Raw genomic sequence first — 27078 nt, forward strand, 5'->3', positions numbered from 1 at the left:
GTAGCCCTTACCATGATTTAGAATTTGTCTACATGCTTGCTTGTCAATGTTTTTTATCTATCTTCCTAAGTAGACTGTGAGCTCCTGATGGTGGGCACTCTGTCCATTTTATACAATGTTACAGCTCAGCACCCAGCACTGTGCACGCTCAACAAGTACTAGTTGAATAAATAAGCAACAAAAGTGGTGAAATGTTACATTTAATCTGAGCGCAGCTTCATGACAAGCTTCATTTGAGCACTGAGATACTAAGTGAGAAGAAGAAAGGTGCCAAACATGGTAGAGGGCTCAAACCTGGGTAAGAGGGATCTAACGGCAGCATTCTGAATAGAAATAGAAATGTGAAAAGACGATGGATATAAATTGTGAGGCCCCAGGGAGAGAGTGGGTAAGGAAGCTAAAGACCTGGGTGTTGGAGGTGCTGGTAAAATGCAGGTAAGCTTCCGGGAAGTGCCTGACAACCATCTGGAAATGTGCTGCTCTCAGGGAGGGAGATCTGACCTCGACCAGAGATCCCTGTTGAAGCCAGGGCTGTGGATTCCAGGGAAAGAGAGTCCAGAGAGAAGGAAAAGGGAAGAATCTGCTATGGTTTTAAGTACAGGGCTATCTGCTTGGACATCTACACTTCCCTGATCTGTAAGTGGCTTCTACCCCTTTCCTAGATCTATCTTAAAGAGAGGAACTCAAGCAAGAGAAAGGGTTTCATTGATGACGCTTGGGTCTTCTCTTTGAGCTGCTTCTCAGGAAGATTTTAATTTTAGCTTTACCACCTTCTTTTACAACTGTATAAAGTTAAGAAGAAATGAGTTTTTTAAAAACTCTTAGATACAATAATAACAACTAAGAAACATTACCCATATTACTATGTATATTTTTCAGAAACTTCCTATAACCAAGACTGACATTTTTTAATTTAACATTATTTAAATAAGAAAATGAAATAAAAACAACTTAAAAAGAGGTAGGAAGCTACTCAGCTTCCCTATTCTGCTATTCCTCAGTTAATGATGACAACAGTGGAAAGATTTTAAATTGATGTAAGATACCAGCCCAGTGGAAATCCAGCTGAACCAATTCAAACCATTCTGAGGGCAGAGAACTGAGAAAATTGCAGCCTTCTCTTCCAATTTGATTAAGCTAATTAACGTAAAGTAAGATTCTGTTTATATAAATAAATGTTTTAATTAAACAAAGAGTTGATAACATAAACAAAATTAGAAAACAAAGTTTGCTAAGGAAACTCACAGATGGATAACCATTAGTAGTAAAAGTTAAAATTAAAACAATGATTTTTAGACTTTAAAGAGCAATACAATGTTAAACTTGAAAAAGTGCAACGTACTTGGGAAGACTGTCAGGTATTTACAAAAGTTAAAAAACAAGTAAAAAATTACTGAAAATATTTTCTATTCTCAATATTTTCTGACAGTCATTAAGATCAGTAAATAATTACCTTCAGTAAGAGAAAAAACACCTCTATGAAGGACAAAGGTGCTGAAATAAGAAAGCACAATCTGAGAAATCTGAGAGCACAATCAAAACCAGAAATTATATTTGACCCATAAAGCATAAATATTTACATGCAGGTGGAAAGAAGAAGTGTCACCTTGGTCAGCAAATGGGCAGGTTTTCCTGCAATGTTTCTCAGAAGAAGGGAGGTTTCCCTGTCCAGATAGGAATGCTTGTGCAGAAAAGAGAGAGAAAAACAAAAAAGGCAAAAGAAGTCAGTGGAGGTTTAATGTGTTTAAAATATAAAGTAGACAAAAATGATTCTTTATCATTAATCCATCTTTTTCCTAAACTCAGTGAATGGTGTCCAAAAGAAAATCAAGGGGGAAAAAAGGAAGAGGGAGGCAAAGACACCACCTATGCCAGCAGGCATGTCCGAGTTGCTCCTGCTGCCCTCCCTCTGGGAAAATGGATCATACTCCGCAGAAAGCACAGAGCCAGTCTGTCTGCTAGGGCAGCGCTGGTGAGCACCGTGCACACAGCACAAATATCAGGTGTCGAAGATCAATGACCAGATTCCTTCCTCTTGTTAAAGCCTATACAAGAACTATATAGCTTTAAACAGTCTATTCTTATGAAAATAGAATAAGACTACATCATTTTTAAAACTTCTGCAAGCATTTCTGACTAGTTCAATGACAGCCACACCAAGAGGAAAAATGTCCATAAACATTTTGCCTAACGGATATCACTCTTCAGTAAAATTTTATGAATTCACTCGTTATATCAGAATACTAATAGGATTGTGTTGCACAGTAAAGGACCTGAACAGCAAATAAGTAATATGAACAAAATATTAAGAAATGTTGTTACCTTAAATTGGTTAAATTAATTCAAGCAATTAATATATTTTCATAAAAATAATTTTTGAATAACATAGTCCCTAACTATCCTTTTCTCCTTTAATAACTTTTAGTACCACGTTGTGAGGTAAGTTTCTGCAATCGTATTTAAATTCACATGGTATAAATTCTAACTGTTTTGATATATATGTAATTCATACTTGCCTGTCCCTAAATAATTCTAAGTTATTATTTATTTTTTAATGCTATTGAGGTACTAACCACCATTTAAAACAATGCATGGCACAGCTGAGTGGAGTTACAGAAAATATTCTATATTTTATAAATCTACCTATATATCAAGTTATTCTTGAGAAACAAATTTTTGGAATATGTAAACAAATACTAGACCATTCTTAAAGTTGTCACAGATAATCAAACACACTTCAAGATTAGAAACAGTACTACAGAAAATGATATTAATGTAAACATTGCTCATATCTACAACACTATCTGGAGATGGGTTTGCTATATGATACTTCATTGCCTGCTTTAATTCAAGATGAACCTTACAAGCATATTTTCCCCTTCCACTCACTCCTGGAAAACAACAACGACAAAGACAGAAATCTAAGGTTAAAAAAAAAAATTGGACATATTCATCAAGACTAGTACTAACAAGGTCAAACAATAACAAGAACAGAGACAATTATACCTAGGGCCTCATTTACATAAATGGTGTAATTCTCCTAAAGGTAAAGATTAGTTGGCTCATCTATAATGACACTAGGTAAGCAGAAATTTCCAAAAATTCAATTTAATTTGAGGTTAACAAGCAGCTAAGACCAGGGAGAAAATTTGGAAGGACAATTAAAAAGAGCAACTCTAACTTTCATTGTTCTTACTCTCATTCAGTTTTTGCTGTTCACACGTAATGGGAAAAAATGTATTCCTACACCACTGTGTAAAACATATAGAAAATAATTTCCTGAAAACCTACCCCTATTTACTTTATCCTACCCATAAAAGTTACTTTCTCAGAAAAAGATCCCCCAAATGAGAATATCTGTATTCAGACAATTATATTTTGAATTTTTAAAAATAAATCTGCTTCAGGCCCTCAAAACAAACTATTAGTTGGTAAATATAATTTCAGATATTAAATTCAAGTTTAAACTTCAAAGAAATCTTATAAGGTTTACTCATTCAGTCCTCAAACTCAAATCACTTCAAGACTTCAAATCACCAAAAACACCTGTAATCTGATCAGTAAAAAACAATGATATCTATTTGTTTAAAGACTTAGAAGTTATTAATTTAAAAATATTAAAAGGTTTAAATAGCTTAAAATAAAAAGGGGACAACCATTTAAAGATTTTTTTTTTAAAGATTTTATTTTTCCTTTTTCTTCCCAAAGCCCCCCAGTACACAGTTGTGTATTTTTAGTTGTGGGTCCTTCTAGTTGTGGCATGTGGGACACTGCCTCAGCATGGCCTGACAAGCAGTGCCACGTTCGCGCCCAGGATTTGAACCAGTGAAACCCTGGGCCGCCCAAGTGGACCGCGCGAACTTAACCACTCGGCCATGGGGCTGGCCTTGGGAACAACCATTTAGGTAGGTGACCCAAAAAATATGCCACATCTAAACAACCAGGCCACAAACAACAGCTGACCATGGTCATCAGTACTCTGTGTTTGGGACAGTCACGTAGCTATTCGCTGCTTAATCACTAGACGGAGGCCAGGTCTCCACATTCCCTCCGTCTAAGCTACAGGTATTCGTAGCAGAAAAAAACGAAAATCTAGAAACCAGAAGCAGCAGCAACCTCCTTCCTTCAACAAAAGCCTTACTTTATCTATCTTCCCCCACTGGCGCCAGTCATCCATTGCACTAGAATTCCTCAGAAAGAGGGTGGAGGTGCAGGAGAACTGGCTACTGGAGAGATGCAAGAGGGGTGAGAAGAGCAGTTGCAGCTGGAGGACTGGGAAAGTAGAAGACAGTGGTTTGGGCACGTCCTTAGCTCAGCCTTCAGTCTCAGCACCGGCCGCTGATAACAAAATGCACAGAGCTTCTTCCAAATAGGCCTTCTTGATTTTCTTTCATCCACCACTAACAACACAAAGTCAGCGGCTTATTTTTAATCCCTTTCACTAGGTTATTAAGCCAGTTTTCCTTCTCTCTTCCATTTTTCCCCTTCTTTCATTTAGTCAACTACTGATTTTCAACTTTGAGCCTGGAACCAAGCCAGGCACTGAGAAGCAAAGGTGGCCAAGACCGACCTTCCTTGCTCACACAGTCTCAAGTCTAACAGGGAAGTAACGAATGCCTACAAATCAGTGGGTGAAGCGGTCTGGGAGCAAGGAGGAGGTGTGGTACCTCACCCCAAATTAGACGCTCAGGAAAGTATTTCTGCAAAAGCTTAAAGTCCTGGAGGGTAAGAGGCGGCTGGGAGTTGGGAGTGGGAGGTAGAGACAGAGCAAAGAGAGAGAGAGCAGCAGTTCTCAAAGGGAGTGGTGCTCCCTGCCCTCCAGGAGGCATTTCAGAAAACCCTGGGGAGACTTCGGGCTGTGACAATGAAGAGGAGGCGGGTGTTACTGGTATTTACTGGGAGGGTAAGTCAGAAGTCCTAGACGCCCGGCAGTCATGCAGTGATGTCACATAATAACAAAAGTCCCACATCACATGTGAATTTCTAATGTCCTCAAATGGAAAGTCATACAGATGGGGAACCCTGTTTATAACAATCTGAGCTTAGAACCTAACTATTTTACACATAAACGCAAAGATTTTTATGTAACTTTAATACTCGATGTCTCTTTCAGAATGCTATTTACCATGTCCAATAAATGAAGGGAAGCCTGCACTGTGTCTTGCTCAGAATTTACCAAGAGTTATTCACTATGTTGGACAGTCATTTCACCAATGGAAACCTGGCCTGAAGTAAGAGTTGCCAATACCCAAACTGGCAGGATCAGTGTGCACTCTGTGGCATGCAAATAAATGACAGAAGACATGTGAAATTCCTTTTAACAAAATGAAGAACTAAATACTATTAAATTAGTGAAAAGACATGAAATGCAGGAATTTCACTGAACTTCATTAATAAAGATTATTTAAAAAATATTTCACATTACTGTCTTATTTAAAATATTTATAGCACAATAAGAAATCTATATTGTAAAAATCCAATATTAAAATCATTTTATCTCTGTTTCATCCCACATTATAAGGCAGGGAATGATTCTGTCACTATAATTATCAATAAAATTCATCTCATTTGCAAGCATTTTGTCCTTTCCCATTTTCTTTCCTTTGACAGTCTATAAATTGTCTCAGTACATTATCCCTACTTCAGTTAAGGTTATTTCCCTTTTTCTATTACGGTATTCAGGTATGTTTTGTCTGCTATTATTTATCATAACACATTTTAATTCTGGGTCCGCCCATATTTCTGATTTCTTTTTCCTGTACTACTTGTAAAAAAAAAACGACTTCTGATCTTCTCACTTCTCTTAAATCCAAAGTTCTTAATTATAAGTAGGTATAGAATCTGACCATTTCATTGTGTCTTTCAATATAGTGGTGGCCAAGCACTTAAAAACTGAAATAGGTATTATTATATTATAAATTACTTTTAGGCTATTTCTCCTTCATACTAGGTGTTAGGGCATTAAATTAATTAAAAACATAGGTATGAAGGTAAGTTACATTATCTCTGAATTTCATTCGGGATACTAAAGATATAGTGTTACAAATTATTTGTTATTAAATGGGGGTATTGGGACTGAAAGGATTGAGAACTGCTGCTTGGGCAGAAGAAACAAGAAGATGACAAGGCAAGTATTATAGTAAGTGTGGCTAATGCTTATGAGTGTGGGGAGGGCTCGAGGTGAGGGTGGAGAAGTGCTTTTCACTATGCAGGATATAATCCATGAGTTGGTCGTCAATCAATCCACTGTGTTACTGCCTATATTTTTAAAGGATAGAGAGGAAGGGAGGGAGGGAGGAAGGGAAAAGGAAGGAAGGAAGATCAGAGGGAATCTGATTCAGTTGGGTGGCGGTCAGGGATTTGGGGTGTTTTTTCTTATGCTTCACAGATGACTCCGAAGCAGCACTGTCCAATGGAAATGTAATTTAAAAAAAGTAAAAAGAAAATGGTGAAATAAACCAATATTACTATCTTTAACTGAAAATATCCAAAATATTATAATTTCAACAAGTAATCAATACAAAAAATATGAGATATTTTGCATTCTTTTTTTCATACTAAGTCTTTGAAATCCAGTGTCTATTTTATCATTATAGCACATCTCAATTTGGATTAACCATATTTCAAGTGCCTCCTAGACATGTGTGGCTAATGGCTACCGTATGGAACAACACAGCTCTGAAAACATCCATATTTGTCAACCAACATAATTTTTGAAGAACGAAATTAGGTTTTCAGTCAAGCATCAGTGCAGGAGAGTCATTCTACTTGATATCTCCATTCTGAAGAACAGCTAAATTCCTTCTTAAGAAATTTACAAAATTTCTTAGCTTCAGAATAAAAAAGAAAGCATGTGGTTTCAAGTTCCAATACAGTATTCCTGTATGTCAGATATGCTTCCCCCTATATAATCTTACCATGAGTATTAGCATTCAATGGTACTGTATCATACAGCTGCTCATCTGGTTTTGCTCACTTATTTTTAAGCTTGGTTTAATTTTTATTCGAAAAACTGAGGTATACGACAAGGTTTCATCATTAAGAGTTCTAAAGAATGCATTCCTCTTCATTGATAATTAAGTAGTCCCACGGACATGTTTACAAACTTACAGGTGTCAGCTCAGCCTGTTCTTCTGTGAAGTCAATATGACGCTTGGCCTGCTTGCTGGGACATCTCAGAGAAATAGCATGCTGTGAAAATGCAGGAAGGAAGAAAATGATAGGTAAAGGAGGTGGAAAAGGGCAGTTCTCATTATCATGCAGGAAGAGAAAAAGATCACTGAAATGAATTGTTGAAACAAAACAGTAATGAAAAGTTGCATGCATCTTTCACTATACTATGCAAAAATAATAAAGGTAAGAACCAGATGATCCTAACCCTCGACAATTTAAGGATAAACTCACTCTAGTTCTGGAGAGTAGAGCTCTGTGGGAGAACTATGCAGAAACACTGCATGCTTCCGAACCTCAACTGGGTCTTGACTGTTATTTGGCAGTACTGTTAATCGTTTCTCCTCATTGCCTAACTCATTCCCTCATAGCTTGTTCTAAATAGTTTCCAAGTTCATATGACCTCACTTCCTTCCATCACTAAGATAATCACATCCATCAGGAGGATCTTCATCACTAAAATGTATTCTATAACCACACCAAGATTCTCATCCTTCTCTCTAGTTCTATCTGAACAAATATGCTTTTTTCTCCTCCAAAACTAAGCATGTCCTAGATCTCACTCATTCTCCCTCTAATATCTCAGTCTCTCACCTTCAGCTAGTCCAGCTTATTCAGAGTGGGAAGGACAGAAAAATATTTAATTCTCCTGGGTACCCTCCTCTTGTTAAACTATTTTTTTCTCCTTTTCAGCGCCAAATTTCCTAAATTCAGCAATAGCATACCTCCCCCACTTATCCCTTAATTCCTTGCAAACCAGCATCTATCTTTCTTCTCCAAAGCCTTCATCCTTCGACTTGTAATGAATTTTGTAATTCATTCTCAAAGTCATCAAGGACCTTTAACCAAGAAGGTTTTCTGTCTTTCCTGTCGTAGTACTCACCTCATGTACTGAAATTGCTGGTTTGGCTGTCTGTACTGACACCCGTCTCCTCATACAGTAAGTTATAACCTCATAAGGACATTGGTATTACGTTCACGGTTTTATCCCTGACATCCCAGCTCAGTGCCTAGGTGCTCAAATATTTATGGAATGTATGAATAACTGTTTCTTCTTGGCCTTCACGCCACATGCTGGGCCAGATCAAGCCTATGTTTGCATTCCCCTCTCTACATTTTCTCATTAAACGTATTCTACAGCACTGTGTCAATCATTACATCAATCATACATCAATGTGAGGCCAATCAAATCTATATTGCCAATACACTCATTCCTAGAAATAAAGTCTGAAGTGTTAAGGGATAAGGGAGCATGATAAATGCAACCAACTCACAAATAGTTCAGGGAAAAAATGTATATATGAAAAGAATGATAAAGTAAATCATTGCAAATGGCAAAATGTTAAAAATCAGTGAATCTGAGTAACGTGTTTCATGAGTTCTTGGTACTATTCTTTCAAGTTTTTGTAAGTTTGATATTATTTCAAAATAAAGTTTTTAAAAATCTATGCTCTCTAGACTCAATCTCATACAAGCTCCCATCATATTTTCAAATATTTATTGGTTAATTTTTTTAAAAAAATCTAAATGTAAAGGGTTCAACAAGAGATGACTGGCCTATGTACCATGTTAAAGAGTATGATGGAACATTATAGTTATTAAAATTCAACACATCCTTACCAAAAATGAAAATACATATGTGAAGTGACAAAAACAATAGAAAATACTACATATGCAGACAAAGATTAAATGCTGTTACATTAATAAAGATGAAAAGGGATCATGGAATGATACCAATAGTTCATTTAATGTTAATTAGGTTCCATTTCCACAAAATATTTAAATACTTTCCTACAAAAAATTATCTCCCTCAAATCTAATTTTTACCTACTCTTCATTAGTACTTTCATAAATCTAAAAGCCACGTTCAAAATATGTAAAAGAAAATGAATTTGAGGGTCAATTCTCCAAATAAATTTGCTCTAAACGTTCTCAGTTCCAAAAACTTTCATTTGTTATAAAGCTATCAAATTTTTCATCAATCTCTCAAAAACTCTCCACAAAATCTCCACAAAGTAAGTTATGGATCACTACGGTTTTTTTTGAGGAATATTGGCCCTGAGCTAACAGGGCCTGTTGCCAGTCCTCCTCTTTTTGCTTGAGGAAGACTGTCACTGAGCTAACATCTGTGCCAATCTTCCTCTATTTTATGTGGGATGCCACCTCAGCATGGCTTGATGAGCAGTGCTAGGTCCATGCCCAGGATCCAAACCTGCGAACCCTGGGCTGCTGAAGCATAGTGTGGGAACTTAACCACTATGCCACCAGGCCGGCCCTGATCACTACTTTCTTGAATTGAATCTGTAACATGTTAAAATGAAGTACCATTTAGGAGCCAGAATCTTTGCGTGGGGGGAGTGGGGGGCGAGTATAGAAAAGCACTGATGTGAACATGGGAACCAAACCATAATCAAGAAATGGCCTGATACCAAAGTTGTGGTTACAAAATAAAACACGTTCTTTTGATGGCCAACACCTTAAATTACAACTGGAAAAAGGAAGTGGAGGTTTGTGAACTCACATTAGCATTTCAATAAACCAGATTTACATTCATCTTTTACTGACACGTGTATGTGCTCTCATAAATATTAAAACTAAGCATAGGATGATGTAAGAATGCAGACCCTGGGGTCAAGCGCCTGGGTTCCAGCCCCAGCTCAGCCATTTACTGACAATGCGACTTGGGGCTTATTTAACCTGTTTCCTCACGTGTAAAATGGGGTAATAGCATTTATCTCCAAAGGCTGCTATAAGAATTAAACGAGTGATAATAACATTACTACCATTATAAGAGTAGGAAACCACTAGCTCTCATCTTAATTTTATTTAAGCCTCAATTCATTTCAATTAGAGCTAGAAAGAGTTGTTAAATTTTAACAGTGTATTCAGGAATAAACTAAAACACCACAAGATGGGGATGTTACTGCAGAAATCTCTTTGCCGTTTTCTGCCACCCATGAAGTTCTGTCTCTAGGTCTGGATCTGAGCACACTGGCTGGTCTAGCCTTGTCTTGATTCCCCTTCAATTCCACGACGAAGGGGCAGCTGTTGTGCTATGAGTTCTAAAACCAGACTGCCTGGGTTTAAATCCTTAGGAACGTTGTTGAGTCACTCTCTGCCTCAGTTCCCTCCATTGTAAAAGAGAGGTAACGGTGCCTATCCCACAGGTCCCGTGCAGACTCTGTGTTTAGACATGTAAAGCACAGTGCCCAACACACAGTAAGCACTGAATACAGCAGCTGCTGTTATTTTCTACTTTTCCCCCTCTTCTCTTTATTCCTCTGCTTTTACTGGCCATTATACAGCCAGTAAACATTTGAAGGCTTTTAAAACTATTTCTTTTATATTTTATAGTCCCTATTAATTTTAAAAACAGATGAATCTATTTCTATTCTTGTTCAAAAAAAGGTCCTTTACCAGGCCTCCACAACATAAAACAGAAAAGAAAAACAAAGCAGATCTAAAACCAAATAAAGATGCTTTTTCACTTCTTCAGAGGAAAAACTGCACAGATTTCTAAGAAATACACACGACAATGGGGCATATGTGCCAGGGTTGATTGGGGGGGGGGGGGTGTTTGAAAAGGGTTTGTGAGTCAGAACTAGACTTCCCTGGCTTTCACCCAATCTTTTGATCTTCTTTCACCTGACACTATTCCTTCTGCTATTAACCTCACTATGTCAGTGACATCTGGAATTAAACACCCAGTTGGTACATGTGAATAAATTTCAGCAAGATGTAGCATCAAAGCCACTAGAATTTTAAGAGAAATGAGTTAATAACCCCAATCTTTTAGATATGTAGCCTCTGAAAGTTTCAGAAGCCCTGTGCTCCTGCCCAGTTAATACTGCAGAACAAAGGTGGTTTGCTGAGGATAATTCAGGGCTCCAATGCCAAAGGGGAAATTCCCCCCAATGCTACAATAAACACAACTGCTGTTTTCTCTCCAATACCTCAAAATTCCTGCACACATTAACTCTTAAAACAGTTCTGGAAGGTGAAGGAAGTAAAGGAATTGCCCTGAAGCTATGATAGGTTGTGCTGCATACCACAAGGTATAATGTTGTATCCATGAAAGATTTCATTTAAAAAAGCCCTATACATAAGAGGAAACAAGCATAACATTCAAAAGTTTTAGTAGCTCAGATACTTAGGAGTTTTTTCCATCATAATATTTATAATACAATCATCAAGTATTCTTAAGATTCAGCAAAACCTTTCCAATCTACCATAAACTACAGTAATAGCTTTTAAAAGTATTTATTTTAAAAATACATTTTCATTTATAAAATTCCAAATTCAGAGGAATCATTGAAGTTTAAATCCCACCAGAATATAAATATAAAGGTATATTTCAGCATTAACCTTTTATCAGTAAACCCTATTTTCTATAAAATTTATAACATGCAATTACTATTTGAATATGCGAACTGTTCTCTTATTGGAAAGTATTGTTTTATCAACTAGTATGAATAACAGTACCACAACGATGCTGGTAAATCAGCTGCAAGATTTATTCCACACTGGTTAAGATATCACGAGCCTTTATTAGAATTTATTTCAACTACAACGAATTCTAATTTTAAAATTTAGCAAATGAACATTACTGATAGATTTCATAAGAATATTGACTGAAATTATTCTATAATTCACTTTTACGTTTATCCATGGAAAATATCTTTATGCTAAACCATCCTTTAACATTCAGGAAGTAATCATTTTTAACAATCAGCTTCACTTTTAAGATATTGATAAAAATTGGATGGCAAATGTAGTTTTGGAATTCATATACAGACTTCTCAATTATTTGACCTACTTAATCTCTTCTTTGGAATGATGCCCCTACATCAAAGGGATACAGAGAGGCTTAAATGAGATAACGGATGGGAAGTGCCTGGAAGCACAATATTTCAACAAAAGTCAAAAAAGAGAAAGGCAGGGAAAAAAGACGGACTCCTCCTGATGTGAAACTGTACTGTGCCCTATCCCTGCTGGCTTTCAGAGAGCAAGTAGGATAAGCCACAGTACTATTTTGTTTTTAGATGGGCAGTTTGACCACCCACATCCCTAAGATGAAATAGCATCAATCTCAAGTTGATTTTTCTAACTGGTATTTGAGTCACTAAACTTCAGCTGAAAGTAACTACTCTGTCCTGGGTTTCTCTGAAAACAGTTAGGTATAACTGCTGCCTCTAAGGAACCCACTTGAAAACAAAGTCTCACTATCTGAGTTTTCACACGCTGCTTCACTTGTGGCCCTCCATCCCCCACCTTGAAAGAAAATAGTTGCTCATTATTTTAGGGTGCAAACTTCTAGACAAAGATGGATTGGATACATGCATATATTTGTTCATTCAAATAGATGTGTGCTTCTTATGAGCTACATAATGTTCTAGGTGCTAAGGATACATCAGGAATCAAAGAAATTTTTTTAAAAAAATCCCTCTCCTCTTGGAGCTTATATTCAAGTGGGGGGAGACAGATGAGCAAAATGAAAGAATAAAATACATAGTATGTTAAATGATGACAAAGAAAAATATAAAGCAGAAAAGGGAAATAAAAAAGTAATCACAGGGCAGAGGAAGAGGGGTTCGATTTTAAAATAGAGTGATCAAAGAAGCCCTCGATGAGAAAGTGACATCTGGGCAAATCCCTAAGGGTATAAGAGGTCTATCATGGGGAAGGGTGTTCAGGCAGGGGGACAAGCGAAAGGCTCTGAGGTGGAGGCTCGGGTTGCTGTCTATGAACAACTAGGAGGCAGCATGGCTGGCAGAGTAAGGGAGGGAGGGAAGGAAGGAAAACAGAGGCAGAGGCAATGGGAAAGCAGATCCGGTAAGGCCCTGCAGGCCCTTCTAGGGATTTTGGTTTTATACTGAGTAAGATACAAAAGTCTCTGGGTTTGGAAAGAGGAAGGGCAAGATCTGACTTACCTGTTAATGGGACCACTCTGGCTGCCAGATGGATAGACTGTTAAGGGGAAGGTGAACACAAGAAGACAAGTTGGGAGGCTACTGCAAAAATCTACATCAAGATGATGTTGGCTTGGTGGCAGTGAAGGTGCTGAGAAGTGCTTAAATTCTGATATATTCTAAAAGTAAAGACAACAGGGTTTGCTGTTGAATTGGAAGGGGAGAGGAAAGGAAAAGAGAAGTCAAGACTCCAAGGATTTTGCTTGATGAACTGGAAGGACGCAACAGCCATTAACCGAGATGGAGAAGACTGTGGGAGGAGCAAGCCTGGGAGAAAAGACCAGGGCTTCAGCTGAGACCAGTTACATTTAAGCTACCTATTAGACACCCAAATAGAGGTGTTGATTACAGAGAGGATGGATGAGCCTGGAGTTCAGGGGAGAGATGCTGGCTAAAGATACCTGTATCTATTTCCTTGAACCTAAGATGATTTAATGCTGGTACTTTCTTAATCTTTATCAGAAACTGTCAAGAGAAGGCTTCACATAACATAGTATAATTGCCACCTCGCTGACAGGTGCCACCTGATTTCAGAACATGGTTTCTCAACCTTGGCACTATTTTGGGTCAGACAGTTCTTTGTTGTTGGGGCTGTCTTGTGCATTATAGGATTTTAGCAGCACCGCTCGCCCCTACCCACTAGATGCCAGTAGCACCCTTCTATCACTGACAACGAAAAACGTCTCCGGATATTACTGAATATGCCCTGGGAGACAAAACAACTCCCAGTTGAGAACCATTGCTTTAGAGGGATTAACTGTGGGGGGAAAAGTGTTTTAAATAAATGAAATAGGGTATTAAAATTTGGGAGTTGGCAGTGCATAAGATCACAAAAGGAGTGGCTAGAGATAGAAAGGTAGTCTGAGGACCGTACCTTGGGACACTCCAAGGTCAAGAGACTGTAAACCTGAGAAGACTGTGAATGACAAATGAGGTAGCTCCACTCCCCCCACAAATCCCACTAAAATAAGATAAAGGATTTTGGGGGGTGTGGGTGGGTGTGTTTAAAGACAAACTCACAAGAAGACATGACAAAATTTTGGAAGCTAGAAAGCATATGGCTGAGTGGTAACCAACTCAGCAGGCCCAAGAAAAGCCGAATGCTACGCCAGCGCTGGAGAAAAGCAGAAGAGCACCCCAATTTACATTATGTAACCTCAAAAGTCTCCAGAAGCAGCAGAAATGAAGCTGGGACTAAAAGCAGGAGGATTGGTTGAAAGCATATTTAAGAAAGCATTTAACTCCCAGATTTCTTCCTTTACTTGCCCACCAGCAGTGGTCTCAGGTTCAGACTGCTAGTCACTCACAGCACCCAATAGGCCATAGCTTGGCACCAAGCGCACTTAGTTCTGCAGAAAGACAAAGACAGCATGTAGCATGAGACATGCTATCTTCAAAAGGGAGCTATACAACCCACCAGGGGTCTTTTTTGGACTCACCATTGTACGAGAAAGAGATCATGTGGGTAAGTACAGAAATCACCTTGGCTTAGGGAAACTTCATGCTCCATAAGAATCAGCTGTGCACTATAAGAGCCACTGAGTTCCAGTGCCCCTCAAGGGATGTGTTCATGCTCACTTACAAGAGTTACACACTGCACACCAGGAAGTCAAGGTCTGAGTCTTTTCATAGGCTTCTATAGTTCACCCAGTCTTCCTGGTCCATAAGCACTCATCAATCAGAGGTCAATTTACAATAAACAATATTACCTGGAAACACTCTATATTTATTAATCAAGTTCCTACTAAAAGAATGTCAGGAAAAGGAAAACTCCACGTCATGTTCCACGCAAAAAAGGGCTCAGACTTCCTATTAACTCTTTCTTCTTAAAGCAGTAATTCTCACATGGAGGCAACTTTGCCTTCCAGGAAACATGCAGCAATGTTTGGAGACATTTCCAGTTATCACAACTGGAGGTTGCCTGTGTACTACCAGCACCTAGTGGGTAGATGCCAGGGATGCTGCTAAACATCCTACAATGCACAGGATAGCTCTCCACAACAAAAAATTCTCTGTCCCAAAATGTCGGAAGTGCTGATGGTTGAGATCTGACCTAGAAAGATTAAATGGAAGATCACATACTGAACACTGAGGATCACCACATATTCCAAGCCATCTTTCCCAAATGGGCTGCTAAAGTACTATAAGCCGAAGATATGCTCTCCACGCAGGTGACTGGAAGAACCTTCTCTGGAGAAGCTCACCCATCTGAGAGAAAAGATCTAAGAATAATCCTAGCGTAGACCATAAAAGATAGAAAAGAATTTTAAGAAGATGAAATTAATAGAACACTAATTTTGTTTGAACCAAGTAAGAGATTTAATCAACTGGGGGAAAGTTCAGAGTTGAAATAGAGATAAATATAACAAAAAAACTATATATTTTTAAATCTAAAGACAATTATTAATTCCAGGAAAAACAAAATACAATCTTCCAAAAAGGAAATGTGATAAAAGTATACAGAGTTTAGCAGTAAATTGCATGCAGGTAGTCATGATAACATAAACACTGAATAGTAACCCAACCAAAAAGACTGTGAGGTGGGGGTATAGGAGGGGAGAAGAGAACGGAGCTGTCTAAAGAGCATTATATCCTAATCTTCCAGAGTGAGAAATCAGTAAATAATACATACAACTGACAAAAATCAAGAAATAGCAATACAAGTAGAGATTTAATGACATGGAGGTTAAAACCCTAAGAATCAGCTAAGAGTAGAAAGTACTTATCTCTGGGAGCAGGAGAGAGAGAGACAGAGAGAAAGAGGGAGGAAAAGGGGGGGCGGGAAAAAGGGAGAGACAGACAGACAGTGCAACAGACTTTTCTGTAACAAGTCTCATAGAACTATTTGACTCTTTTTTTTTTAAAGATTGGCACCTGTGCTAACATCTGTTGCCAATTTTTTTTTTCTTCTTCTCCCCAAAGTCCCCCAGCACATAGTTGTATACTCTAGTTGTGAGTGCCTCTGGTTGTGCTATGTGGGACGCCACCTCAACATGACCTGATGAGCGGTGCTATGTCTGCGACCAGGATCGGAACCAGCGAGACCCTGGGCTGTCGAAGCAGAGCGCACGAACTAAACCACTTGGCCATGGGGCAGGCCCCCTAATCAATTCTTTAAACTCCATGTATGCAAAACTAATTAAACTATTTTTTTAAATTGTATTTGAGTGTAGGGACAATTTGATACATGGCTTTGGGATCTAGTAAGCCTCTTCAGTTTTCTTGATTTAAATTAGAACAGACTAGATCCAGAAAAAAGTATACTGAGGCAAGTTCCAGGTTTGCTAAACCACTTTTTTACCCATCTGGGCAAGGCAAAGGAACAGGCTAGACAGAGAAGACCTTAACTGCTTTCAATGCTTTAATCCTGGCTTACTCACCAAACCTTATACTAAAGTCTTACGTTAAACATTACACCAGGGAACACTGGTATCCTTGCCCATGGATACCACTAGACACCAGCTGAAGCGTTTGCTGGGACAGCAGTTCTCACTTTCCGCTTTATTTGCTCTTCTGTTGTTTGAACTTTTATAATGAGTGTATTTTACAAATAGAAACACACACATACAGACGAAGATCCTTAATCATTAGTTCATAACCTGTCCTCATGCATCTTGACCCAACTCAAAATAATCTGGTTGGAAAGGAGGAATACCAATATACAAAAAACAGAACAACCAGGAAAGCACATCCCTAATAAAATATTGCTCAGTCCAGTGGGTAAATCTAAAAGACATAAACGATGCATACTAAGTACCTGCTGCTAAAATATAATCCCCAGGTATCATAAGGTAGAAATCCATTTTCATGTTCTCTATAGAATACATACCATTAGGTAAGTTTCACTTTAAATAAATGAAAGTTTATTCCTTAGTTGATATAATTTGGTAACTTTCTTTACAATCAATAAAACTCAAGTTCATCTCCAAACTACCATGATTCATGCTTCTTTTATGCTCCACAGTATCTAGAACAAAGCTAGGTACATGGGAAGGTACCAGGAGTTACTGACTGATGGAAATTAATCTAATGAATTAAATCAATGGGGGGAAATCAATAATGTCTAATAGTAGGTATAAATTTTAAATTTCTCTGCAATTCCTTAAACAATGGTTTTACAAGATTTTGCCTTAGTACTGATTATTCATAAATAGATATTTTACCCTGTATCAGAGACCACTGGAAGCAAACTGAATGAAAGTCTGACTTTATTTTGCCCCCATTGATTTTCTTCCTTCTTGCTGCTACCCTAAAACAAAATTGCCTTCTCCTTGATGAAAAAAACTCAATGAAGAATTCACCTTCACCAAGCTCAGCTTTTGCTAGACTTATTTCACTACAGATACATTCCTTACCCTTACCCTATCACATCCAGAAAAGCTTCATCTTGTGAAAATCTGTTCATGTATATTATATCACTTCTGATCCTCTGAACCATCACATGAGTAAGGTAGACCAAGCACTATTAACCCCAATTTACTTAAGAGAAATTGTTCGCAGAGGTTGACTAACTCATTTAAGGTCCTATGGGTAGCAAGTGGCAAAGAAAACACTTGGAACCAAGTTTTCTGATTCCAAGCCCAGTGGCTCTTTCCACTATAGCATACTGGCTCTTCGATAATAAAATGGAGTAAACTCTAAAAACTAGAATCTTGGAGGACTACAATGTGGATATGAGTCTTTTTCTTAAGTCATTATTTTATAATAAGCATACATTAAAAAGTAATTATCAGCTTAATAACTTTGCAAAATGTCATCAAATATAAACCACATTTCACGCTTTTTAATCATGTGAAACAACTGATATTAATTCAAGGATTTCAAATAGTCACAAGAATAAAAATAAAGAAATGATAAATCTCTTCTTAATCATCTTTGTGACACTGCCATGTCTGGTAATATTTCCTTCAGTAGTCTGATTTTAAAACTTAGCTCAGAGGTATCCTTGACAAATTTGAAATGTAGGAAAAAATGAGAAAGTTAATTAAAACTACATTTTAAAAAATACTTCCTCCTTATTTTAATACTAAAATATCAGAGAAAAAAGTTCCATCTACTTACTTCAGTAATTGGCTGCCCCTGATGTGTCAAATCCAGCTCTTGAGGGCGCGCTACTTTATCGATATCCAAAGAGTCCATGCTGGAGGCTGCAGAAGTGATGCTGGAACGAGAGGAGTTACTAACAGAGCGTGCTTCAGCATCACTCACTGTGCCTGCAGATGCTGTTCGTCTGTGCTGATTGGTTACTAAGGGTTTAGCATCTTCTAGTACAGATTGCTGGGCAGCCTCATCCATGCTTAAGGAGGCCTGTTCTAGCTGTGCAGTGATGTCATCCAGGGAGTAGTTGGCATGCGATGGTTTAGTTATCCTATTAGACGAAGAAGACAGTCCTTTCAAGGTGCCATGTTTTGATGTATGTCGGCTAGGAGGTAACTTCTGAGTGGCTTTTGTTTCTGTGATTTGACGCTTACTATTTCCTGCGCCGATACTGCTGAGCTCCTGCTCTATTGAGCAAAGATCAGCCATCAGGGCATCCAGATCCACAGTTTCTCCCTGATTCAGAGCTTCTGCAATGAACAACATACATGATATTTCCAGGACACAATGAATCAGAATTTACTCATTCTAAGTCAGCTAATGAATGCAAGGGAAGAAGCAAAAAAATTCATTGTATTGGGCCTAAAATCCTATCAAATTATAGTATTTCAAACAGCTTTTTGTTTGTTTTAAATTCCAAGAGAAATTTTTAGGAACAAATAGTCTTTTAAGATTTGTAGTAATCAGAGGAGAATAAAATTCTGAGTTTTAAAAGATAAAAATAATGCAAAAATTGTATACTGTTCCATGGTTTTAATCATATTGCTCATGTAACTTTTTAGCAGAGGCTCTAAGTGTTAACATGATCAGTGCCCTGGTAGAGACGTTATACCTAAAGAGCTGATGGCATAAAAAATTACAGATTAGAATGTCAATTCCAAATACTATAAAGTTGACTATGTAGAGTACATTAAATAAAGGCCAGAGGGGATGATTTTAAAATTACCAACAAGTGATTTCACTGGACTTTTTATTCCAGTACAAATACAACAATGCAATTAAGTTTGTTGTGTGGTTCCATCTGAGTACGTACTCTCTTAATTATTAATAACTCAACTAGAAAACTATTTTAGTTATGTTCCAGTTTGTATTTTTCTGTGATCATTTGAATTAGTAATAAAATGCACAAAACAGTAAGTATAAGAACTCAGTCAAGTTATGCATATAGTTTTTATACTGAGCTGTTTGGAATTGTGTTGCATTGCTTCCACATTATATAACTTAGGATACTATTTTACATTTTATTTCCAATTTCATCTTACCATTCAAGTTGTATATGGAGAAGCGATAAGAAAAATTGGCCATGTTTGTTTCCTGGCGAAGAGGAGATCTTTTTACTGGTTCCATGGGCTTGTCAGAATCCAAACTCTTTAAAAAAGGAAGTTTAATAAGTCATACTAAATTCAGGCTTCAGTTATATAAAAAGATGAATAAAGTTTGTTTTATGATTAAGTGAATTACTGTCATATAATAGTTAATAAACCACAGTTTTTCTAACTAATAGCCTTAAGGAAAAGTATAATTGGTTTTCATATTATTTTGTTGATAGTTTTTTCAATTTGTAGGTATATGCTTACTTAAGGCACTGTCATAATTTGGAGTAAATATCTTTCCAAATACATCAAGTATAGTGACTGAGCTCATTTTACATAAATTCACTACAAAGTAAGCTAGGTATATGAATATAGGCATGGTAAGACAAGAAATAGAAAGGAACAATGCAGAGAAGTCTGTTATCTCTTTCCTCAAAGGGATTTGTTTTTGGTCCAGCAAAGCGTCATTCATGGCATGAAGTACCCTGAAGATAAGGCACAATTCTGGACTCAAAATGAGTGAGACCCAAGATCTTAACAGAGGGCGGCTACAACTTCAAACAGTGATAGAATATCCTTGTTCTTTCCAAGCTCTATCAAGATGAGGCAAACTGGACCCCAGCTATACTGCCTGTGATAAGTCTAGAATTATACTGCACTTCAGGGTGCACTGTCTTGTCTTGTAAGTTATCTCACCACCTTTTTAAATGAGGCTTTTTTCTCTCTAACCTTTCTACAATAGGGAAAATAAGATGTTTCAAACAGAGAAATTCAGGAAAAGGGTCAACAGTTATTCAGTGTCTATTTAAATAAATTTCCAAATACTAGGATTAGTCTCTTGAAACTTTAATTTCTATTTATAATAATCAAATAGATTTCACATAAAAAAGAATGCTGGATAGCTTATTTGTAGAATCTTGGAATTAGAGTAGAATGCTATCTTCTTTATTCACTTGTCTCAAGATAAAATGAATCCATTCAGACAGTATCCATCCAATTGTTAAGGCTATCATACGAAGGAGATCCACCACCATTCAGGGCCTTATTTCAAAGTTTCACAAAACAGCTAGGAAATTCTTCTTTAACCTCAAACTGAATTCTTCTGTTGTAATTTAAGCCCTAATGCTCCTTCTCTCAGTGGAAATGAAGAATAATAGGTAGATAATGTTTTCTGTAAAATAAGGAATATAACTGAGGACATGTTAAAAGTCAGTCTATTTACCAGTTCAAATAAACAAATACTTATTATAATTATCTGCTGTGTCCATGGCATTGGGGCAACAAGGGAAATAGTAAGAAATACTCCTCGATGCCAAGAAACTGCTAATCTAGTAGGGTGGTTTTTAACTTTTTTGGGGTAAGGGGGTAGCGTCATTGAGAATTTAACAAAGGCTATTAGCTTTCTTCCAGAAAAATGCAAATACACACAAAATTTTACAAACGCTTTCAGAAGATTCACCAACCACTTAAAACTGATGTAAAGTTGAAAATCTCATTAACATTGTACGTGTGATATAGGTGCACTAATGATACTTTGTAGTAAACTAACATAATGAAATAAACAAGAAACTTGAGGATTCAGCCACTAACTTAGTAAGTAAAATATTTTTTGAAAATTTCTGAAGTGTTAAAAAGCAACTTGTTAGCAGTGAGCCGTGTTACACAAGAGTTTTAATCTGCTTTCTCTCTCAAGGCAGATTTATATAATAAAAAGAACAGTCACAGCATTAGTTTAGAAGCCAACTTTTTTGGTGAGTGGCTCTTCACATTTATATGTCAGGGAATTTAAAAATATAGAGACGAATACAGGTGCCAAACTAGCAGAAATGGCACCTGCAGCGGAGCAGCACAGAGTCACTCCTCAACCTGGAGCAGCTGGATTGATACCCACTTGTCTTTTCTCTTTCTGGCCCCGTGCCCAAGTATGGACAATAAAACCACACAGTCGCGGAAACCCTCCTTGCCAGCTGGCCCTCACATACTTCCCTCCGTGCATTATCATTTCTATTTCCTCTATTTTGCTGCTTCTTTCCTTTTTCTTCTCAGCATGGAACTGCAGAGCCTCAGCACCATCTCTATGCCAAAATCACCTTTTTAAAAAATTTAAGAATTAAACTGAAATGGTTTGGCATTGGCAACTACAGATATAAGAAAAGACCTTTCTCACAACAAATGTTATTTCTCCTGAATGAAGATGAAAGAAATGATTCTTACAAAATTCTAGAAGGATTGAACGCATTTTCCTCAAAATTCAGCATTAACGATTATAGTCAACCATGTCTGCTTTTCAAAAGGATCTAGCAAGAATAACAGGAGGAGTTTATCATGTCAATTCCAGGCTGCCATAGAAAGAGAGAGAGGAACAAACTAGTACTTTAAGTTCCCACCTTACACCTACTTTTCCACTAGTTAAGCAATTTTACACAAAAGTTCTTCCCAGAGATATTATTAAAGGATGAATGAAAATAAGTTCTGTTCTAATATTCTCATTGGCATAAAGTTAAAATTGCTTTAATAAACATAACCATCTTCATATACTGAATATAATGTATTAACTGGGTAGTAATAGTTTACCCTTTTATTCTAAGAAGTATTCTGGTTTAGAGGATAGGGGCATTCTTTTTATTTATTTTTTAAACCCAAGATCCAATAAAACAAAATGAAAAAGCTTTGCCATTGTTTTAAAATGCAGCAGGGAATAAAACTTTGTCAGTATTCTGGAATCATGTAATAGAAAATACTTGCATGGGAAGATATTATCTATGTCATAAAATGTATTCATATTTACTAAGTTATGGAATAGGATTTGCTAAAATTTAGACTTTTAAATTCCAGGCTTCAAAACTTTTTAGCCAGCAATTTCAATTTATGAAACTGATTTTAAGTAATTCCTCTAGATGAAGTGAAATTTTGTCACAAGCTTTTTTTAAAAAACTCCTTAAAACAGCTACAGAAGATAATGTCTTGTGTTCTAGAGTTACTAGTCATTTACCTGTTAATGTTTTGGACATTTTCCCTTTCTAGCAGTACTTTAAAATGTAACCTACATCCATATCCTTATGTCTACACAGTAAACTTTCAGCACACAGTAATGACTTCAAATCCTCAAGCAGTTTTTCAAGCACTACTTCTAACCTGAGTGAGCTTGTCCAGCTCCCCCAGCCAGGCTCCAAACATTTTGTCCAGGTCCTGATCTTCCTTGTCACTGTCTTCTTCAGCTCCATGGTCAATTTCTTCATCTGATAGCTGCTCCATCTGAAACACAGACATTTGTGTAGAATGGTTACAAGTTGAACTTGAAAAATTATGCAGTGTATGTTCTGATGTATATAGCAACTCTCCAGAGTCAAATTTTCAAAACTAGAGACTATATTATAAAAGGAAATTAGAAATCATTAATGGAGACAGGGTTGACAAGTGAGTAGAAATGAGCAATTAAATCTCAAATTTTTAGGAAATTGTGAAAGAAGAACAAACTGTATCAGATTGTGACCAGAAAGTAACAATTTTAAAATTGCAGAGCACTCCCATTAATCAGAGGATATTACAGTAGCACACTCCACTTCTCTCCACTAATAGATCCTGTAACACCCCAAACACCACAGAGAAACCATTTCAGAAGACTTTGATGCAGCAAGCTATTATATTTATTCTGTGAAAACCTGCTTAGATACAAATAAGTATGTATCTTGCAAAACCTTAGTCCAACAAGCATTTCAGAGAAAAGACAACAAAATTTCTAATTTAGGTTAGTCTGTTGAATTAGTTCCTCCTTCTATACTGTTTTCACTTTCTACCCCATCTGTCTTTTATCTTACTTCCCCATCACTTCCTACGAAATCCAAGGAACTAGAACCAAAACTCAAAACTTTAAATTCATATACAAAATTTCCCATAGTGGTGACTTTTCAAGTATAAGTCCCTTGAAAGAAAAAACATTTTCCTACTTCCCAATTAATAAAATAATGTGATATGGGACATGAAACTTGCATATTATTTTGTGAAGAGAGGAAAAGATTATACAAAACAAAGTAAGATAAATGACTGACCAGATACTTAAAGTTCTTAAAGTAAGATTAATCTGATTAATATAAAATATTTCAATACTAAAAGCTCTGAGGAATCTTCAGTAAAACTTAGACTTGCTTAAACCAACATATTCCAAATTTATTTGACCACGAATCCTTTTCCCTCAACTTGGAGTAATACCTAACTTTCCCAAGGACACAATGAATATCACCACTGTACATTCCATACTCTTGACTTACATTTCTGAAATACAAATTTTGTTCCAGTGATCTAGGCAATATTTGGAATACATCCTTTCAGTTGGCTTAAACAATTCCTCAGAGATTAAAGAGATATCCTTAATCTCGAATAAGAATTTGTACACATCTTACAACAAAATTACCTCTGTGATCTTTAAATGTGATTATGAGATATGTAAGGAATCTACTTATCTGATGAAGTGTCATGAAGTTAAATTTTAAGCCTTATTTTACTATATAAAATTTTGCAGGAAGGGTAAATAATGTTGCAAAATCAAACTGAACTTAGTTTTTTTGTGCATGTGTGTTCAAGGAAGATCCTTGCTGAGCTAACATCTGTGCCAATCTCCCTCCATTTTATGTGAGACGCCATCACAGCATGGCTTGATGAGTGGTGCTAGGTCCGCATCCAGGATCCAAACCTGCAAATCCCAGGCCACCAAAGCGGAGCTCGCGAACTTAACCATTATACCTCAGGGTTGGTCCCTGAAGTTAAGTTTTAATGATGCTGAAAATCAGATCATATCCCATTTTAAGCACTTAAGGGAAATAATTTTCTTAAGTTTACTACTATAAAGGATCACAGATTATCAATATCTCTAACAGAAACTGATAATTCCCATTTCTTAATTTTACTACTTTAAGGATGTATAAATAAGGGCATTCTACCTTGACAAATGAAAAATGGATCAACTAATTCTCCAATTCATAAATCTGACTCTTAAAAAGATTTGGCTTTTATAATTCACTTGTGTTAATACTATTTCTAAGATTTTTATTCATTATTGAATTATTTACAGATCAATCTCAATAGAAACCTGATATACTTCATTAAGTTATCTACCCATGAAAAACACAAAATGTTAGTGCAAATAAAAACTTCACCTGACCAGGTGACAACGACTCAAATAACTGTTGGTAGTTTGAGAACATCTGGAAGTAGTAATACCCAGTCTTCATAATGAGGGTCAACAAGAAAAAGAAACAGGAACATAATAGTCAACTTCCTCTTCCTCCCTAATCTTCAAAACTAAACACACTGGAATAATCCAGAAGCTGAAATATTCTAGGAGGAATTTTACTGTGAGATAATGATACTTATGTCTACACGTCCCTTCTGAGCACATACTGTAAATGCCCATAAGAAAAAGGACAAACTGGAAAAATGAAACAATAGGAATATAATTTTACAGAGCAAACACAAAATGGTTCAAAATGAAGGAGTATTTTAAATTTTCACAAAGCCAACTAGAACTATAGACTCCACATCAAAGTCTGATGTGTTTTGTGAGCTTTTTCCTATTATTCAAACCCAATCATTATTCGGATTTTAAAAATGCCTTTAAATATTTTCATTAATAGTCCTGTTTTTATCTAGACAACTACAGACTCAAGTAGAGGTAAATATGGCTAGGGAACAATGAGAGAGAGTCAAAAAATAAATGGAAATTTTGTAGTAACTATTTGACATTTACCATTTATGTAACTTTTGCCAATTCTGTCCTTTCTTGAATTTCTGTCACCACATGGATTATTTTATAAAAATTAAAACACTTCTTCAGATACTTTTCCAATAAAAATTTAGGTCCTATAACATTTCTTAAAGTATCTACACTCTAAAACAGCACTCTCCATTCTCGAGAAGCTGATGTCAATCCTTATTCTCCTACCCCCAATAGGGCATCACTTGTTCACTACTGACACCAAGTGAGCAGCCCCCTTTTCTTATAGTCTCTGCACTGTCTAAAGTCAGCAAATCTAGTAAGGAATTTCACTCTTTGTTATATATCAATGCCCCTACTAGAAATGATGACAGCATAAAATGCAAATAAAATAATCCAATAGTCAGTCAATTGACTCTCCAATCAAAGGAAAGTAAAATTAAGGAAAAGAAAATAGAACTTGTAAATCTTGTTTTTAAAATAATTCGGATTTAAATGGATTGTTTCTACTGCAATGTTTCTCCTTAATTACGTGGAAATAGGCCCAAGGAAACTATAATACATACGAGAACAAATACTATGAAATTATTCTGTGACTATGAGATTAGGTTGGGGGGAATATATTAAAGTTTCACTTAAATTCCCTGCTCCACTACATCTGAGGGACACTATGTCCTGAAAGAATAAATGTACACTGCCATAAGGAAAAGGTTACTCCTCAAAGTGCAGACTTATTGAATATAGAATAAAATCCAGCTGGAGAGGCCTTGAGTGATCCTGGCCTGCAGGGCCCTCTCTGGCCTCTCTTACCCTCCCCTCCAGTGACACGGTCCTGCCTGCTGTTCCTTGGAGCAGGTTGGGGGCCTGGAGGGTGTGGAATCTGTTTTGAAGATAGACTGAGAAATGCCAGCAAACATCCAACTGGAAAAAAATGAGGAAAAGTTGACTCAGCTAATGAGGAGGTCTCGTCAGCCTGAATATTGTTTCAAAATTATGTGCTTATTACAGAATAATCATAGATTACAGCTAATTATGATTTAACTAATATTTTAAACTAATTTATTTTATTAATGAAGTAAAAAAAGAAATAATGGGGGAATGATCTACCATTGCTTATATGCTGGTGGGTTTCATTTCACAGATAACAGTGAATAATTGTGCTTCAATTATTACAGGTTAAAACTTGTAATATATATAAGTAAGCTCCACTACACATAACGAAACTATTCATTTAGTATGAAACAATATTATTCCCACTAAATTTTCCATGAAGTTAATTATTCAACCATATTTTCCCTATTAACTTTCCTCTTGGGAGATATTTTGTTTTACTATTCAATTTCCTCACTGTGAGATGAAATGGTGATCTTTATCAAGAAGGCTGGGCTTAGATAAGGGCTTAAGAATTTGAATAAATGTATTCCAGGTAGGGCAAATTACAAAGAGCAAAGGAGAAAGTCTGTGTTTGTGAGCTGTCATGAGATGGACTCAAATAAAACAAGAGAGAAGAGTGCGACTCAAAAGTCAAAGACTAAGGCAGGACCCGGTCATATAGGATCTTGGAAGCCAAGCTTGTTTTTTTTTCCAGGAGGCAACTGGATTCTTAAACATAGATGTGAAGGGGGAGGGGGAGAAACAGTATTACACAGAGGACACGCTGCCTGTGTAACGATTATTAGAGAAGGGAAAGACCATTAGAAAGCTACTGTAGATATTAGGTAGAGATAATCATAGACATGGAAACTGAAGTCCTGAAAGGAGATACAATTTACACAAGTCACACACTCAGAGAGAGGCAAGAAAAATACATGGTACATAG

At 36.7% G+C, this 27078-nt stretch overlaps 1 protein-coding gene across 12 annotated transcripts in view; it reads right to left on the reverse strand.

The window, feature by feature from the left end:
* RAPH1 (Ras association (RalGDS/AF-6) and pleckstrin homology domains 1) overlaps positions 1 to 27078 on the reverse strand; it is a 116121-nt gene that overhangs the window by 62146 nt on the left and 26897 nt on the right. For 7 of the 12 annotated variants that reach the window (XM_070580801.1, XM_070580803.1, XM_070580795.1 and 4 more), the window contains 5 exons: positions 22685 to 22804; positions 19499 to 19604; positions 18201 to 18706; positions 7111 to 7191; positions 1607 to 1681 (listed from right to left, as the gene is read on the reverse strand). In XM_070580801.1, coding sequence (XP_070436902.1) covers positions 1607 to 1681; positions 7111 to 7191; positions 18201 to 18706; positions 19499 to 19604; positions 22685 to 22804 — 888 coding nt within the window. Of the gene's footprint in view, positions 1 to 1606; positions 1682 to 7110; positions 7192 to 18200; positions 18707 to 19498; positions 19605 to 21763; positions 21892 to 22684; positions 22805 to 27078 lie in introns of those variants that run through there. The other 5 variants (XM_070580797.1, XM_070580794.1, XM_070580798.1 and 2 more) reach the window with 4 other exon arrangements.

Source organism: Equus przewalskii, chromosome 17 (assembly GCF_037783145.1).
Source record: "Equus przewalskii isolate Varuska chromosome 17, EquPr2, whole genome shotgun sequence".
NCBI lineage: Eukaryota > Metazoa > Chordata > Mammalia > Perissodactyla > Equidae > Equus > Equus przewalskii.